This window comes from Macaca fascicularis, chromosome 20 (genome assembly GCF_037993035.2).
Source record: "Macaca fascicularis isolate 582-1 chromosome 20, T2T-MFA8v1.1".
Classification (NCBI taxonomy): domain Eukaryota; kingdom Metazoa; phylum Chordata; class Mammalia; order Primates; family Cercopithecidae; genus Macaca; species Macaca fascicularis.
Genome location: NC_088394.1, coordinates 27,039,525 through 27,056,911, shown reverse-complemented (window position 1 = coordinate 27,056,911; position 17,387 = coordinate 27,039,525). Strand labels below are relative to the sequence as shown.

Sequence of the window (17,387 nt, the reverse complement as noted above, 5' to 3'; positions counted from 1 at the left end):
TTACTTTCTGGCTCGTCTCATTCTCTCCCTGTTGAGGTTTTGACAGTGACTACATTTCTCTAAGGAGTGGCTCTCAAAGTGTGGTTCCCAGGCCGGCAGCATCAGCATCCTCTGGGAACTCATTAGAAAGACTGATTCTCAAGTCCTGGCCCGGAGATGCTTAAGTTCTGATTCTGAGACTTGTTAAGTGTGAATTTGGCTCCTGGTGGCAGCTCCTCCTCTATGGCTTCACCTTTTCCAGGCTCCTTTCCCTCCCCTGCCCCTTCAGACCTGGGTTTCCCATGGTTACCAGCCCCTCAATCCTGTCCACACCTCTATAAATAATTTCTTCACTCATCAGTCTTCAGTGAGCCCCTTGGAGGTGCCATCTGTTTTTTGCAGGGACCCTGACTGTCCAGATGACCAGCATGTCAGTTCATCTCCATCTAGACAGGGAACACCCTCTCCCAGTCACTGAGTCCCCACAGGCTCGCCTCAGTCATTGCTGGTCATTGAGATGGCCTGAGTTGGTGACCTTGAGTTGAGGCTGAAATTTAAGACCTGTCTCTGTGCCCCTGGCCTGCAAGCAAGATGCAATGGTGTGCAATGGTGAAGGCAATCACACAGGCCATTTCTCTTTAAGGTATGGTGGATATGAACAGGCACTCTCACTTCTTCTAGCCAAGGAATGCCCTAGTCATTTACTCCTCTAGACCTAGTAGGATAGACCTCTGAGCTTCCACTCCCCAGGATAGCAAAAAATTCAGTCTCCAGTTATTGAGATTTCCTTTTAGCCCCTGGGTTGTATGAAGTTTTCAGACCATGTGAGAGAACACTCTGGTCTTCCCCTACTCTTCCCCTCCCCATGGCTGGTGGTCATGGGCACCATGGGCACCATGGGACCCTCAATGGGTGCAAGATTTTGGCTGAGCTAATAACCTCTGATCCCAAAGTCCAGCTTTCCTGAGACGTTTTTCTTTGAAGGCCCTGAGATCTTTTAGGGTGCTGTGGATCCCCAAACATCTTCTCCCCTTGGAATCTGCTGGCCACCCTTTCCTTCTGCATGAATTACCTCTGCTGTCCCCTCCCTGAAGCAGGAAGACATCACCCTCCAGTGGGCCTCTGGGAATACAAGGGGCCTTTAAGGAGTCTCCTTCCTGGGGCGGGAGATGCCAGCTCCATTCACCTTTGCTATCTTAGCAGCCCAAAGGGAATCAGATGGGGAGGGGGCAATGGGAGAAAGGGCATCTTCAAGGGCCAAAATGAGGCCGTTCCCAGGCAACATCGATGGGCATGGTGGAGACAATGGAAGGCGGAGGGCCAGGACCCAGGCTGGGGCCCACCAAGGAACCCAGAGCATCCCTGCAGCAGCCTCAGGCAACCTGGACGGCCACCCACTGAGTTGTCCCAGCTGTACCCCCCGGTGGTTGACAACAAGCTCTGCCGACCTACCCTATGATATGCACTATAGAAACACCAGCGTTGGTGATCTTCATGTTTTTATAGGTAGGGAAACTGAGGCACCAAAAGGTTCATGTTGATGTTACACATACAGTGAGTGATGGAGCCAGGCTGCACCCAGGCAGGCCTGGCTGTAGAATCCCTGCTCCGAACCAGTGCATGACCCCCTGGCCATGTGCTAGTCTCTGATGGTACCTGCATGTCACTCCTGTTCCCCCCAATTAGGCTGCAGAAGACTGTGGCTCATGTTTCCTCTGACCCCCATGTAGGTGAGAGTGATGATGACGAAAGCCATCTCCTAAGTACCCATTTTTTTTTTTTTTTTTTTTTTTGAGACAGAATCTTGCTCTGTCGCCCAGGCTGGAGTGCAGTGGCACAATCTCGGCTCACTGCAAGCTCCGCCTCCCAGGTTCACGCCATTCTCCTGCCTCAGCCTCCCAAGTAGCTGGGACTACAGGCGCCCGCCACCACGCCCAGCTAATTTTTTTGTATTTTTAGTAGGGATGGGGTTTCACCATGTTAGGCAGGATGGTGTAGATCTCCTGACCTCGTGATCCACCGGCCTCGGCCTCCCAAAGTGCTAGGATTATAGGCGTGAGCCACCGCGCCCGGCCAGCACCCACTCTTTTTTTTTTTTTTTTGAGATGGGGTCTCTGTTGTCCAGGCTGGAGTGCAGTGGCACGATCTCAGCTCACTGCAACCTCCACCTCCCGGGTTCAAGTGATTCTCCTGCCTCAACCTCCTGAGTAGCTGGGATTACAGGCGCATGCTACCACACCCAGTTAATTTTTGTATTTTCAGTAGAGACGGGGTTTCACCATGTTGGCCAGGCTGGTCTTGAACTCCTGACCTCAGGTGATCTGCCTGCTTCGGCTTCCCAAAATGCTGCGATTACAGACGTGAGCCACCGCGCCTGGCCCTAAGCACCCACTTTTTCCCAGGCACTGCATCTAAGCTCTTTGCCCATGTTGAGTCTTCACAAGACCCCTACAGGTGCTGTGCGCATTTCACCAACAAGGAAATAAAGGCACAGAAAGATGGGAGGACGTGACAGAGCTAGCATTCGCACTCAGCTCTGCTGATTCCAGAACTCAGAATATGGAGCTATTCTGCCTCATAAATGCCCCCGCCGAAGGATGGGCCAGTGCCATCATATGAGCCATCACTAAAATGAATCTCTGTTGCTTTTCTAATGTTGGAAGGATATTTTTAATAGGCTGTGATTCTCACCCTGAGTGCACATTGGAATCACCTGGGAGCTTTGAAAACTCTACCGATATATGGGCCCCACCCTGACCAATTAAATCAGAATATCTGTGGGTGGGGCCTGAGATTCACATTTCTGGGGTTAAGAACCACATAAATTGGTTGACCTAATAGAATTCTTCCCAGCTTTCAAGTTCCATGGTTCACCAAAGGTATGCTGCCATCAGGTGGCAGTAACATGCCACAGCTCTATGATCTAATTGTCAAGCCTCAGTCTGAAGTGTGTGTGATTGAGAGACAAGCGCACCTGTCTTAAGGTTTAATGCCCAGAATAAATCCCTTAACTAAACATGTAAACTTAATTGCCATTGATTTTGATATGGGTCACTTCTAAAAGCGGCAAGCCAATATGGTGCCATTTAATACCTAGCTCATTAATCCTTAGATAATCTTTATCACAGAGACTAAGGATTTGGAGGAAAAGCATCTCTTCTGTGTTTGAATTTCAGCTGTTAGACTTCTGGCCATTGAAGTATCCTGTGTTCCCTATGTCATCTCTATGACTTTTCCTTAAACCTCAGCTTTGACCTGCCTGGGCAGCGTGGGCTAAGTTTGATCATCTCTGCTTAAACATTTTCTGTTTAGCCTTGTCTATGTAGCAGAAATAGAAGTGTGAGAGCCATTTATTTTGGCCTTTCATGGATTTTCCCTGTCTCCATGGAGATATATTCCCAGGGGATTTCTTTCAGGACCACCCCCTGCCAGCTGTCCACGGTGGGAACATCTGGTTCTAGTAGGAAATCCTGACATAGCGATGGGAGCAGAGAGCTGGGAAGATTTTAGGATGTGGAGTGTGGAGTCTGCAGACCTGGGCTGAGTCTTGCTCCATTTCTTACTGGCTGTGTGGTTATAGGCAAGTCATTGAAAGTTCAGACCCTCACTTTGCTTGTCTTGAAAATGGAGATTCTCACTGAAGTTTGTTGTGGCACTAAAGAGACGGCAAATATCCTTTCATCATAAAACTGCTCAACAAACTAGGAATAGAAGGGAACTTCCCCAACCTGACAGAGGGCATATATTTTTAAAAAACCCACAGCTAACAACAGATTTTATGGTACAAAAATGAATGCATCCCCTCCAAGATCAGGAACAAGATGAGGATGTCCATTCTTGCCACTTCTATTTAATATTATATTGGAGGTTTTAGCCAAAGCAATTAGGCAAGAAAAAGAAATAAAAGAGATCAAGATTGGAAATGAAGAAGTAAAACTATCTCTGCAGATGATATGATTCTGTATATAGCAAGTTCTAAGAATCCACTAAAACTGTTAGAACTAATAAATGAGTTCAGCAAGATTGCAGTTTACAAGATCAATATACAAAATTTAATTATATTTCTATACATTGGCAATGAACAATTTAAAAATGAAATTTAGAAAACAATTCCACTCATAATAGCATCAAAAATTATAAAATACTTAGGAATAAATTTAACAAAGTAAGCATGAAACCTATATTCTGAAAACTACAAAACATTGTTAATAGAAATTTGAATAGATCTAAGTAAATGGAAAGGCATCCCGTGTTCATGGATTTGAAGTTTTAATATTTTAAGATGGCAATACTTCCCAAATTGGTCCCATTACAGATTCAATGCAATCCCTTTCAAAATTCCAACTTGCTTTTTTAAAGAAATTCACACATTGATCCCAAAATTCTTATGAAAATGCAGGAGACCCAGAATAGACAAAATGATCTTTAAAATGAAGGCCAAAGTTGAAGAACCCATATTTTCCAATTTCAAAACTTACTTCAAAGCTACAGTAATCAAGATAGTGTAGTATAAGGAGAGACATATAGATTAATGGAGTAGAACTGAGAGTATAAAATAAACCCTTTTACTTATAGTCAATTAATTTTTGGCAAGTTTGCCAAGACAATTCAATGGAGAAAGAATAGTTTTTCAATAAATGCTTCTGAGACAACCGGATATCCACATGCAAGAGAATAAAGCTGGACCCCTTTTATACACCATACACATAAATCAACTCTAAATGGATAAGAGACATAAATAGAAGAGTTAAAATTACAAAAGTCTTAGGGGAAAGAATAGGAGTAAACCTTCATGATCTTGGGCTAGGCATACCCTTCTTAAATATGACACTAGGCTAGGTGTAGTGGCTTATGCCTGTAATCCCAGCACTTTGGGAGGCTGAGGCAGGAGGATCATTTGAGCCCAAGAGTTCAAGACTAGCCTGGGCAACAAAGTGAGACCCCATCTCTATTTTTTTTTAGATGGAGTCTCACTCTGTCGCCCAGGCTGGGGTGCAGTGGCATGGTCTTGGTTCCCTGCAACCTCTGCCTCCAGGGTTCAAGCGATTCTCCTGTCTCAGCCTCCTGAGTAGCTGGGATTACAGGGGTGCACCACCATGCCTGGGTACTTTTTGTATTTTTAGTAGAGACAGGATGTCACCATGTTGGCCAGGCTGGTCTCGAACTCCTGACCTCAAGTGATCCACCTGCCTTGGCCTCCCAAAGTGCTGGGATTACAGGCGTGAGCCACAACACCCAGCCTCTATTTTAAAATTAATAACAAAGAAGATATGACAACAAAAGCACAAGCAACAAAAGAAAAATAGATAAATTGGACATCATTAAAATTAAAAACTTTTCTGCTTCAAAGGATGTCATCAAGAAAGTGAAAAGACAGGCCACGCAATGAGAGAAAATATTTACAAATCAGATAACTGATAAGGGACTTGTATGCAGAATATATAAGAATTAATCATCCATAATAAAAGGACAAATGACACAATTAAAAAGTGGGAAAAGGGTCTGAGAAGATATTTCTCCAAAGAAGATATAGAAATGGCCAATAAGCGCATGAAAAGATGCTGAACATTGTTAGTCATTAAGAAAATGCAAATTAAAACCACAGTGAGATACTGCATGGCACTGGCAAGGATGCTCATAATAAAAAAAGACGAACAATAGCAAGTGTTGGTGAAGACATGGAGAAATTGGAACCCTTATATGTTGCTGATGGGAACATAGAATGATGCATCTGTTTTGGAAAATAGTGTTGCAATTTCTCAAAATGTTAAACACAGAGTTACATATGACCCAGCAATTTTATTCCTGGGTATATACCCAAGAGAAACAAAAACTTGTCCACACAAAAACTTGTACATGAACGTTCATAAATAACTAAAATGTGGAAACAAATTCAAACATCCATTATCTGATGAATGGATAAATAAAAGGTGGTATCCACATCATGTAATATTTTTCTGTGGTATAAAGAAATGCATTACTAACATAGGCTACAAAGATGGTTGGTCCTTAAACACATTATTCTAAGTGAAAGAAGGTAGTCACAAAATATTATTATATGATTGTATTGTATGATTATATGATTCCATTTATATGAAATGGTATTTCATATATTGTATGATCATATTGAGTGTATTCTATGATTCCATTTATATGACTCATACAATATTGTATGATTCCATTTACATGAAATGACCAGATTAGGTGAATCTATAGAGACAGAAAACAGATGAGCTCTTCCTTGGGGGTGGAAGGGTTGCAGGAAATGAGTGACTGCTAATAGGTACAGCTTTCTTTTCAGGGTGATGAAAATGTTTTAAAATTGATTGTGGTGATGGTCACACAGCGTTGTGAATATGCTAACAGTATACTAAAAACCATTGAATTGTATACTTTATTTTATTTGTTTATTTTTATTAATTATTTATTTATTTTGAGACTGAGTCTTACTCTGTTGCCCAGGCAGAAGTGCAGTGGGGCGATCTCGGCTCACTGCAACCTCCACCTCCTGGGTTCAAGTGATCCTCCTGCCTCAGCCTCCTGAGTAGCTGGGATTACGGGCATGTGCCACCACGCCTGGCTAATTTTTGTATTTTTAGTAGAGACGGGGTTTCACCGTGTTGGCCAGGCTGGTCTCGAACTCCTGACCTCAAGTGATCCACCCACCTCGGCCTCCCAAAACGTTGGGATTACAGGCGTGAGCCGCCATGCCCGGCTGAATTGTATACTTTGAATGTATGAATTGCATAGTATATGAATTATATCTCAATAAAATTGTTAAAGAAAAGGGAAAATGTCTAGCACATAAATCTTAAATATTATTGAGGTGCCCAGTTGGTGGTGAGAGCTGGGGGCCTGCTGCAGGAAGGCTGGCATCTTCCTTAGGCTCAGGAGGCACAGAAGGGAGGGCCTAGACTACTTCTATAAAAGTCCTTGCCCATGAAAATGTTTTAGGGCCATGAAAATTCTATGGGCCCATGAAAAGGATTTAGAGCTGGGCGTGGTGGATCATGCTTGTAATCACAGCAGTTTGGGAGGCTGACACAGGAGAATTGCGTGAGCTCAGGAATTTGAGACCAGCCAGGGTGACAGAGTGCAATCCCATCTCTACAAAAAATTAAAAAACTAGCCAGATGTGGTGGTATGTGCCTGTGGTCTCAGCTACTCAGGAGGCTGAGGCAGGAGAATCACTTGAACCCAGGAGTTCAAGGCTGCAGTGAGCTATGATTGAGCCACTGCACTCCAGTCTGGGCAACAGAGTAAGACTTTATCTCTAAAAATAAAAAAAAAAAAAAGAAAAAAACTAATTTATTTTAAAATCAGAAGAAAATATAAACTTTTAGGTGAAGAAAATGCTTAATACTTAATATATTCATCTTTATGCCAATGTGGTTGTAAAATAGAATTCTTCTTATTATGTTTAAGAAGGGCCCCAAATAGGCAAAAGTGTGCAAGGCCCACCAACATTTTAATGTGGCCTTGGGTGTTGGTCTGAATTTGGCCATTACATCTCCTCCATTCCAGCAATATAACATTACAGAAAGTTTAAAACAATTCACTCAAAATCCATCCACTTCAGCACAGCATTTTTAAATTAAATTAAATTAAATTAAATTAAATTAAATTTAATTTTTTTGAGATGGAGTCTCACCCTGTCACCCAGGCTGGACTGCAGTGGCGTGATCTCTGCTCACTGCAACCTCCCCCTACCAGATTCAAGCGATTCTCCTTTCTCAGCCTCCCAAGTAGCTGGGATTACAGGCATATGCCAACACATCCAGCTAATTTTTGTATTTTTATCAGAGATGGGGTTTCTCCGTGTTGATCAGTCTGGCTTCGAACTCCTGGGCTCAAGTGATCCTCCCCCCTGGCCTCCCAAAGTGCTGGGGTTATAGGCATGAACCACCGTGCCTGACCAACACTTTTTAATTTTAATCCTCCCTTCTAGTTCTTGGCTGTCAGCAAACATCTCTTTCAGTAGGCTATACTCTGAGCACCTCTAACATGCTGTGTGGCCCAGGATGGTCTCTCAGCTGCCCTGGGCCTTATTGTCTTTTTCTGTAATGGAAAGCGTGAGTCCTGCATCTCAGTACAGAGCACGGGGCGGGGGCAGGGGAAGCCAGAATGCTGGAACCACAGAGCAGGGTTCACCCATCTGTGGCCTCGTGATTCTTTGGAAGGAGTGACATAAATAAGAGAGGAAGCACCTCCTTGTCTCAACACTTAAGACCTTTTGTGATCTGACCCCTGCCTTCCTTCTCAGACTCATCTCCCACTGCTGCCTCCATCTCTGCCTCTGCATTGATATGGGGCTGGCAGGAGGTTCAGGAGGCCAAAGGGGCTTCAAGAGACCTTATCAGAGAACTTAGGAAGCTCCAAGCAGACAAATGAGTTGAGAATGCTGAAAGCTTCTAGATCGTTTTGACTCTTCAGGCCATGTTGGTTCCATTTCGACCCAATCTGTCTCTTTGTTGGGATCAGCAGTAATATCCTGAAGCCAGGGGTTGCAAACTCACCCTAGAGTTTATCCAATCTAGCGTCGCAGGGGCCATCTTGGTGGTTTAGGTGAGGCTAGGGGCAGAGCAGTAGTGGGCGGTGGGGACTGTGGCAAACCAGAGAGCTTGCAGGTGCCTTATCTAAAGGAGGCACAGCTGCCCGGCCCCATGTGATTGCTGCTGTGTGGGATTGCGGGCTCAGCACAGTCAGATCTTCTGATTCTTTCAGAGAAAATTACAAATCTGAATTTGTAGGTAGCAATTTACCTATTTTTATGATCCCGTGTAGGTCAAACAAAATGTGTTTGTGAGCATAGGTCCAGCGTGCGCCCCCTCTCTTTGTGAGAAAGGTCTAGAGGTTGGGCCATGATTTGCTCAGTGCTGCATCCTTGGTGGCCAGCACTGTCAGGGAGGCCTGGGAAGAAAGACTGAAGAGGGGAAGCTTCTTGTAGATGTAAGGTTTCAGTGGCATTCATTCATTCATTCATTCATTCATTCACTCACTCGTGTGTTCATTTGCTTGCTCATTTGTTCATATATTCCTTCAACATTGTTTGTTTGTTTCCTTTTTCCTAGACAGGGTCTTGCTCTGTTGCCCAGGGTGGAGTGCAGCTTACTGCAGCCTCAACATCCTGGACTCAAATGATACTCCTACCTCAGCCTCCCCAGTAGCCAGGACTACAGCCCCGTGCCACCACATCTGGCTAATTTTTAAATTTTTTGTAGAAATGGGGTCTCGCTTTCTTGCTCAGGCTGGTTGGAAAATATTTATTAAGCAGTCACTGTACCCCAGGTTCTGTCGTAGCTGTTAGGAATCCATCCAGAAGGGAGATGGAGCGTGTCAGGGGAGGGACGTTTGGAATTTTAGATAGATTAAATGGAAAGCCCTCCTTGGGAAGATAATATTTGAGAAAAATGATAAGGGAGAGGAGGAGTAAACCACTCAGTGCGAGTGAACAGTGCTGCAGGTAGCAGAGGCAGCCAGTGCGAAGGCCCTGAGGCAGGAGAATGTCCAGCACGTTCAAAGATCAGCAAGGAGACCAAAATGACAGGAGTGGAGTGAGCGAGAGGGAAGACAGGAGGGAAAGAGGTCAGGGTAGTGATGGAGAGACAGATCACAGGGGATCTTGCAGGCTACAGCGAGGACTTAGGCTCTAACTTGGGGTGAGCTGGGAATGCTGGGAGGGTTCTGAGCAGAAAAGGGACATAATCTGTTTTAGGTTATATCAGGATGCTTCTGGTCACTGTGAGGATGGGGCAGAAACAGACAGACCAGTGTAGAGGCTACTGCAGTGATCCAGGTGGGAACCGATGGTGGCTGGACCAGCGGAGGTGGCGGGAAGTGGCTGGACGCCAGATGCTTTGGGAAGCTAGAGACACAAATGAGATAAAGATGGCACCAGGGTTTTGGCCTGAGCACCTGGGGATGGAGGTGCCATTTACTAGCTGGGGATGCAGTGTAGACTTGGCCCCTGTCCTCACAGAGCTTGCAGCTTGCTGGGGGAAATAGACATTAATGTATGTGTAAGCCAAGTCCCCTGTGAGCTTCTATTTGTAAGAAAGGGTCTAGAAGAAGTAGAAAGTTCAGAAGAAGAAAAGGAAACTTTTAGGTGAAGAAAATGTTTAATATTTAATAGTAATATTGTATATTCATCTCTATACCAATGTGACTATAAAACATAATTTTAAAATTATTTTTAAGTTAAATTAAATTTTATTTAAATTTAAAATTTTTGGCTGGGCGCAGTGGCCCATGCCTGTAATCCCAGCATTTTGGGATGCTGAGGCGGATTGCTTGAAGTCAGGAGTGCGAGACAGCTTGGACAACATGGAGAAACGCCATCGCTACTAAAAATACAAAAATTAGCTGGGCATGGTGGTGGGTGCCCGTAATTCCAGCTACTTGGGAGGCTGAGGCAGGAGAATTGCTTGAACCCAGGAGGCGGAGGTTGCAGTGAGCCAAGATTGCACCACTGCACTCCAGCCTGGGCAACAGAGTGAGACTTTGTCTCAAATAAAATAAAATAAAATAAAACAAAATAAAATATTTAATTTTTGTGGGTATTTAGTAGGTGAATATATTTATGGGGCACATGAGATATTTTGACACAGGCGAACAATTCAATTACACTCTTTTAGTTATTTAAAAATATACAGTTAAGTTATTATTGTCTACAGTCACCCTGCTGTGCTAGCAAATAGTAGGTCTTATTCATTCTTTCTAACTATTTTTTTGTACCTATTAAGCATCCCCACTGCCCCCCCAATCCCCTACTACCCTTCCCAGCCTCTGGTAACCACCTTCTACTCTCTATGTCCATGAATTCAATTGATTTGTTTTTTAGATCCCACAAATAAGTGAGAACATGTAAAGTTTGGCTTTCTGTGCCTGGCTTATTTCACTTAACATAATGACCTCCAGTTCCATCCATGTGGTTGCAAATGATAGCATCTCATTCTTTTTTATGGCTGAATAGTACTTCATTGTGTGTATGTACCACATTTTCTTTATCCATTCATCTGTTGATGCTTAGGATGCTTCCAAATCTTGGCTAGTGCTGCTATCCACAATTGATAAATACAACAATTGTGCTATCCACGATGTATAAATACAACAATTTTTAATTAATTATTTAGTTTTTATTTAGGAAGGGGCTCATTAAGGCAAAATGGCCCAAAGCCCACCAATGCCTCAATGTGGCTGTGGATGCTGCTCTGCACTTTTTTTTTTGAGACGGAGTCTTGCTGTGTTGCCCAGGCTGGATTGCAGTGGTGCGATCATGGCTCACTGCAGCCTCCACCTCCCAGGTTCAAGTGATTCTCCTGCTTTAGCCTCTTGAGTAGCTGGGACTACAGATGCGTGCCACCACACCGAGCTAATTTTTGTATTTTTAGTAGAGACGGGGTTTCACCATGTTGGCCAGGATGGGCTCCATCTCTTGACTTCTTGATCCGCCCGCCTCAGCCTCCCAAAGTATGATCTGCACATTGAATTTCCCTCCCTCTAGCCTTTGAGGAAACAATGTAACAGTAAAGAAAGTGTAAAGCAATTTGTTCAAAATCCATCCACTCTAGCACACCACTTTCTTTTCTTTCTTTTAAATCCTCCCTTCCAGTTCTTGGCCAAGTCAGCACACTCTCTCTTTTTTTTTTGAGACAAAGTCTCACTCTTGTCCCCCAGCCTTGAGTGCAATGGCACGATCTCGGTTCACTGCAACCTCCGCCTCCTGGGTTCAAGCGATTCTCCTGCTTCAGCCTCCCAAGTTGCTGGGATTACAGGCGCCTGCCACTACGCCCAGCTAATTTTTATATTTTTAGTAGAGATGGGGTTTCACCGAGTTGGCCAGGCTGGTCTCAAACTCCTGACCTCAGGTGATCCGCCCGCCTCAGCCTCCCAAAGTGTTGGGATTACAGGTGTGAGCTACCGTGCCTGGCCAGCACACTCTCTTTCAGTAAGTTATCATCTCAGTGCGACTAACTTGCACTCGGGACGACATGCAGAGGCAGACTCAGGACGGTGACCGCGCCCCGTAGAAAACCAAGGTGCTGTGAGAGTCAACAGCGGGAGTGTGTTCCAGGCGGGGAATAGCATGTACAAAGCCATGGTGTGGGGGCTGCACAGGGGTGTACCCGGAACGGGGGCAGAGGGAGAGGGCAGTGGGTGGACAGGCCAGTCAAGGCCTATTCTGGGTCCACATATGGGAATTTGAACTTTCTCCTTTGGGAAGTCATCGAAGAGTTTCAAACAGGAGCAAGCTGTGTGTGGGCCTGTGTTGGATGTGATCAGAGCTGTGTTTTGAAATGACCCCTTCAGCTGCAGCGTGGAGAATGAATTGGAGAGGGGCCAGAGTGGAGGCCCGGGGAGGCCAGTGTGGAGCAGCGTGGATTCTGGGGGGAGGCTGTGGAAGGGGACCCAGTTGCTATCGCCGAGGTGGAAGCAATGGGCCTGGATGGATGGGGTCAGGAGGTGGGAGAGTTGGCAGTTTCGCCATCCACGCTCCTGGGACGTTGGGCGTCTAGGAATCAGGGTTGGAGAAAGATGTCACTGGGCTTGGGTCAGAGACACTGGCTTGCTCCAGGGCTCGTGGGACGGGGGCAGGCAAACCTCGGAAGCCCACGTGTCCTCTCACATTCTGAAAACGCTTCTCTTCTTTTCAAAGGTGAAAAATGTCGCAGCTTCATTGACCTGGCCCCGGCGTCGGAGAAAGGTGAGTGTGGCCCCAGCTCAGCTGTGGCAGCTCCGCCCTCTCTGGGGACATCTTTCCTGCCTTGGTGGCTCCCCAAAGCCCTATGACAAAGCGTCTCCTTCAGCATCCCTGGGCAACAGGGTCCTGGAAGCCAGACACCCTGTTGCAAAGCCCTGAGTTTCTTGAGCTCTCAGTAGAGTGGGAGAGGTTGGTGAATGGGGACTGCCTGCCCTCCCTGCCTGACGGAGTAGTCCTGAGGGTCACCACCCTTCCATTCCGTCCAGTGCATGCTGGGACTGTGGGAGGGATGATGGGGGTGTGGACGTTTGGTTCAGGCAAGACCGGTGTTGGGGTTTGCCTCCAGTTGTAGGATTTGACCTTAGAGGAGGGAAGCCAGGTGCCTGGCCTTTGTCATCTCACAGGTGTGGGGAGGGCCAGTCTGATTGGATGCTACCATCTAGAGAGGTCTCAGTGGTGTTCAGAGCCTGACAGCAGAGGCTCTGAGCCCACAGAGATGTTCAGAGCTGTGCAAGGCAGTGACTGGATTATCAGGAGCAGGGCACAGCTTGAGTAGGGGGATAGCAGTCAGGATTAGGTTTAGTTGCAAGTAATAGTGACCCTAAATAACTGATTTCAATGGAGAAATTTATCTTTTGTAAAAGTTTGGAAGTAGGCAATCCAAGGTAGGTCTGCTCCATGAAGTCCTCAGGATCCTGGCCCCTGCTGCCCTCTCTGTTGTCCCATTTCCTTTTTCTTCATGGTCTAAGATGGCTGCCAGAGCACCAGTCATTGCATCTGCATTCCAGGCAGCAGGATGCAGGAAGGGCAAACTCTAAGGTTCCCAGAAGTTATCCTACAACACCGGCATATATCTCCTTGACCAGAACTAGTCACATGGTCACACCCAACTGGAAGGGAGGCTGGGAAATGTCTTTATCCTGGGCAATGCTGTGCCTAGATGAAAGTCAGGGATTTTGTTATTGTGGAAGAATGAGAGAATGGACACAGGAGGAGAGCTTGCCTTAGGGACATGGGGGAGTGTGGCTGCCTCCCCACCTGCCTACCCTCTGCCACCCAGGAGATAGGCTGCCAAGAGTGAAACAGGTAAGCATGTCTCTTCAGATAGCCTGGAGATTAAGAGAGGGCTCTGGGCTTGGGAGTCAGGGAGGGGAAACTGAGGCAGAAGGGCACCACGTGTTCCAGAAGCTGGTGACATTCTATTTTGCAGACACCGTCTCCTTGGAGCGCTCCAATCAAGTGGAGCTGGTGAAGTTGAGGGGCAAGAGACAGGGAACCCACTGGGCCCTCAGTTCCCAGAAAGCGACAAGGACTCCCTACCCCCTCTCGACAGTCAGGACCGCCTCCTCCATTTCTTTGATGTCCCCATGGCTGTGTCCTGTTTAATTGCTATATATGGCCATCTCTGAAACATTTTGCTGTGCAGCTTAAGCCACAGCTTCCAAATTGAGATCACTGGAAAATACAATAATACGACCACTGCATGGCTGCTATTTGTTGAACAGTTACTATGTGCCGGATACAGTGCCAAGCACATTACAAGCATCAACTGAGAAACCTCCCCACAACCCCGTGAGGAAGGGGCTGTCATTTTCACTGCCACCTGACAGATGAGGAAACCAAGACTTAGAGAGATGAAGTCACTTAGGTCTCACACCTCATGAGGGGCAGAGCTGGGTGAAATCCAGGCCCGCGCTTCACACCTCTCCACTGTCTGCAGCCCTCTGGGATGTGCATCCCATAATTCCCAAGGCCTTGGAGCTCCTGGGTCAACTTTGCTCCAAATCTGGCTTCCAGAAAGCAGGGCCTGTGTGTGTGTACATGCATGTATGCATGTGTCCCGGGTGAGGGTGAGCGTGCGTGTGCACGAGCAGATGCTGCTATGTGTGTGTACGCATGCATGCCTGTGGATGAGCAGGGTGAGGGTGTGTGAATGTGGGCATGGGGGCGTGTACACATGCATACACACATGCGTGCATATGTGAGTGCAGGTGCCTTGTGTGCCCATGTGTGCATAAGCACAGGTGCGTTCTAGGGTGAGCACACACGGGTTATGTGCCCGTGTGAGTGCATGTGTGAATGTGAGTACGTGTGTGTGTGCATGTCTGTGTACAGTGGCAGGTGGGTGGCCTGTGCGCCTCCAGAAGGCATCAGGCCTTTATTTTGCTGCTTTTACAAGAGCCCCAAAGAGGTCGTATCTTTGTGTTTTACTGGCCTTGTGATTTTACTTTTAGGGCTTGGCAGCCACGCTGAGAACCTTCTGGCTGTGTATATAAAAATGTTTACAAGGAGGCTGAGTGGGCTGGCTTTGCCACTGAGGTGCTGAATGATTTTCATGTACTCGCTGTCTCTCAAACACTGTAGCTCTCGCTTGGGGTTGGCAGCCATTGGTCCAAGGCAGCCCATGTGGCCTCTCCCCATGTATACGGGCCCAGCCCTTCCAGTAGACACCGGCAGTAACATGACACCCTCAGACCCATCCATTTTCTCCCCACCACACTCAGCTTCTCCGTTTCACAGAAGAATCCGAAGCCAGAGAGACGAGGGACTTGTTCCCAGCCACACTGGGAGTGCAGAGTTGGATGTCCACACCCAGCTGTGTTCTCACCCAATGAATACTCTTTCCTTAGGTTATGGCTCCTGCACCGGCTCCCTCTGGGACCTCCCTCCTGATATCTTTCTGATCTGCCACATATGCTAATCACGACACTGGCCCTAACTGACTTTCATATTGTACTTACTGTGTGCCAGGTGCTATGCTGAGAACTTGGCACACGTTGGCTCCTATAATCCTCCTTTTACAGGGGAGGAAACTGAGGCACAGAGCGACCACACAGCTGGAAAATGGGGGAACTGGGATTTGAACCTGAACAGTCTGGCTCTTAAATGCCTGGTTCTCCTGCTGAAAAGCTTAGGGCTTCTGAGGCCTGGGGGATATCTGTACCCGCTTTATCAGCTGAGGTCCGGTGAGTGCTTCCCTTCCTGCCTCCAGCTCCCGCTACCTGGCAAACGGTGGGCATGATTTCAAGATTTCCAGGCTCTTCTCAAATGCCACTTCCCCATTCCCATTTTCTCCAATACCCTCTTGTCCCCTGTTCACCTACCCTCTCCCTCCTGGCAAAATATTTGTCTGTCATCAGTTTCTTACCATAGCATCACACATTTTTCTTCGTTTGCCTGACTATTCTAGTTTTGTGTTTTACATGGGAAATGTCTTTTTTGTTTTATGCTAACCTAAACCACAACCATTTTTAAAATCTGGATTCCTGCCACAATCTTGTAAGTGGTTACCTTCTTTCATTATTGCCCCCTGATTTGCTTGGTATCCTTTATGATCTTTATTTTATATTTTGAGATGGGGTCTTGCTCTGTTGCCCAATCTGTAGTGCAGTGGTGCGATCATAGCTCACTGCAGCCTTGAACTCTTGGGCTCAAGCAATCCTTCTGCCTCAGCCTCCTGAGTAGCTGGGACTGCAGGTGCACACCAACACTCCCTAGCCTGGTGCCCAAATGGTCACTTTTTCTTTCTTTCTCCCTTTCTCCCTTCCTCCCTTCTGCTCTTTCTCTCTCTCTCTTTCTTTCTTTCCTTTCTTTCCTTTCTTTCTTTCTTTCTTTCTTTCTTTCTTTCTTTCTTTCTTTCTTTCTTTCTTTCTTTCTTTTTCTCTCTTTCTCTCTTTCTTTCTTTCTCTTTCTCTCTTCTCGTCTCTTTTCATCTCTTCTCATCTAATCTCATCTCGTCTCGTCTTGTCTCTTCTTTTCTTGGCACAGTCTCACTCTGTTGCCCAGGCTGGAGTGCAGGGGTACGATCTTGGCTCACTGTAACCTCCACCTCCCAGGTTCAAGTGATTCTCCAGCCTCAGCCTCCCGGGTAGCTGGGATTACGGGTGTGCGCCACCATGCCCAGCTAATTTTCTTTTTTTTTTTTTTTTTGTATTATTAGTAGAGACGGGGTTTCCTCATGTTGCCCAGACTGGTCTCAAACTCCTGGACTCAAGCGATGCTCCTGCATCGGACTCCCAAAGTGTTGGGATTACAGGCATGAGCCACTGCGCCTGGACAAGTGAACCCCTATCCTGAAGCTACCTAGGAAACCCCAACCACCAGCCAGTTCATTAGCACACGTAAGACACTCTCATCACTCCAGAGGTTTCAAGGGCTTTAGTAGCTGTTTGCCAGGAACCATGAGATCAAATATATGGTTTTTATTTTATTATATCACAGTGTCATGATTATACACATTTGTTATAGAAATTTTAACAACCCTGGCCAGGTGCGGTGGCTCATGCCTGTAATCCTAGCACTTTGGGAGGTTGAGGCGGGCAGATCACCTGAGATCAGGAGTTTGAGACCATCCTGGCCAACATGGTGAAACCCCGTCTCCACTAAAAATACAAAAATTAACTGGGTATGGTGGCATGCGCCTGTAGTCCCAGCTACTTGGGAGGCTGAGGCAGGAGAATGGCTTGAACTGGGAGGTGGAGGTTATAGTGAGCCGAAATTGCGCCATTGCACTCCAGCCTGGGCAACAGAGCAAGATTCCATCTTAAAAAATAGAAAAAGAAATTTTGATAACCCCAAGTGTGTAAATTACAGATGAAAGTCTCTTATAAACCCACCCTTGGGTATTTAATATGAATGGTTTGGTTTAACAGTTCTTGAAAAAAATGTATACATACACACACATGTATGTACGTACATATATTTGATA

The 17,387-nt window shown here is 46.3% G+C and overlaps 1 protein-coding gene across 6 annotated transcripts in view; it reads left to right on the top strand.

The window, feature by feature from the left end:
• GSG1L (GSG1 like) overlaps positions 1-17,387 on the top strand; it is a 274,733-nt gene that overhangs the window by 86,581 nt on the left and 170,765 nt on the right. For all 6 annotated transcript variants that reach the window (XM_074026828.1, XM_045383081.3, XM_045383082.3 and 3 more), the window contains exon 2: positions 12,635-12,682. In XM_074026828.1, coding sequence (XP_073882929.1) covers positions 12,635-12,682 — 48 coding nt within the window. The remainder of the gene's footprint in view (positions 1-12,634; positions 12,683-17,387) is intronic.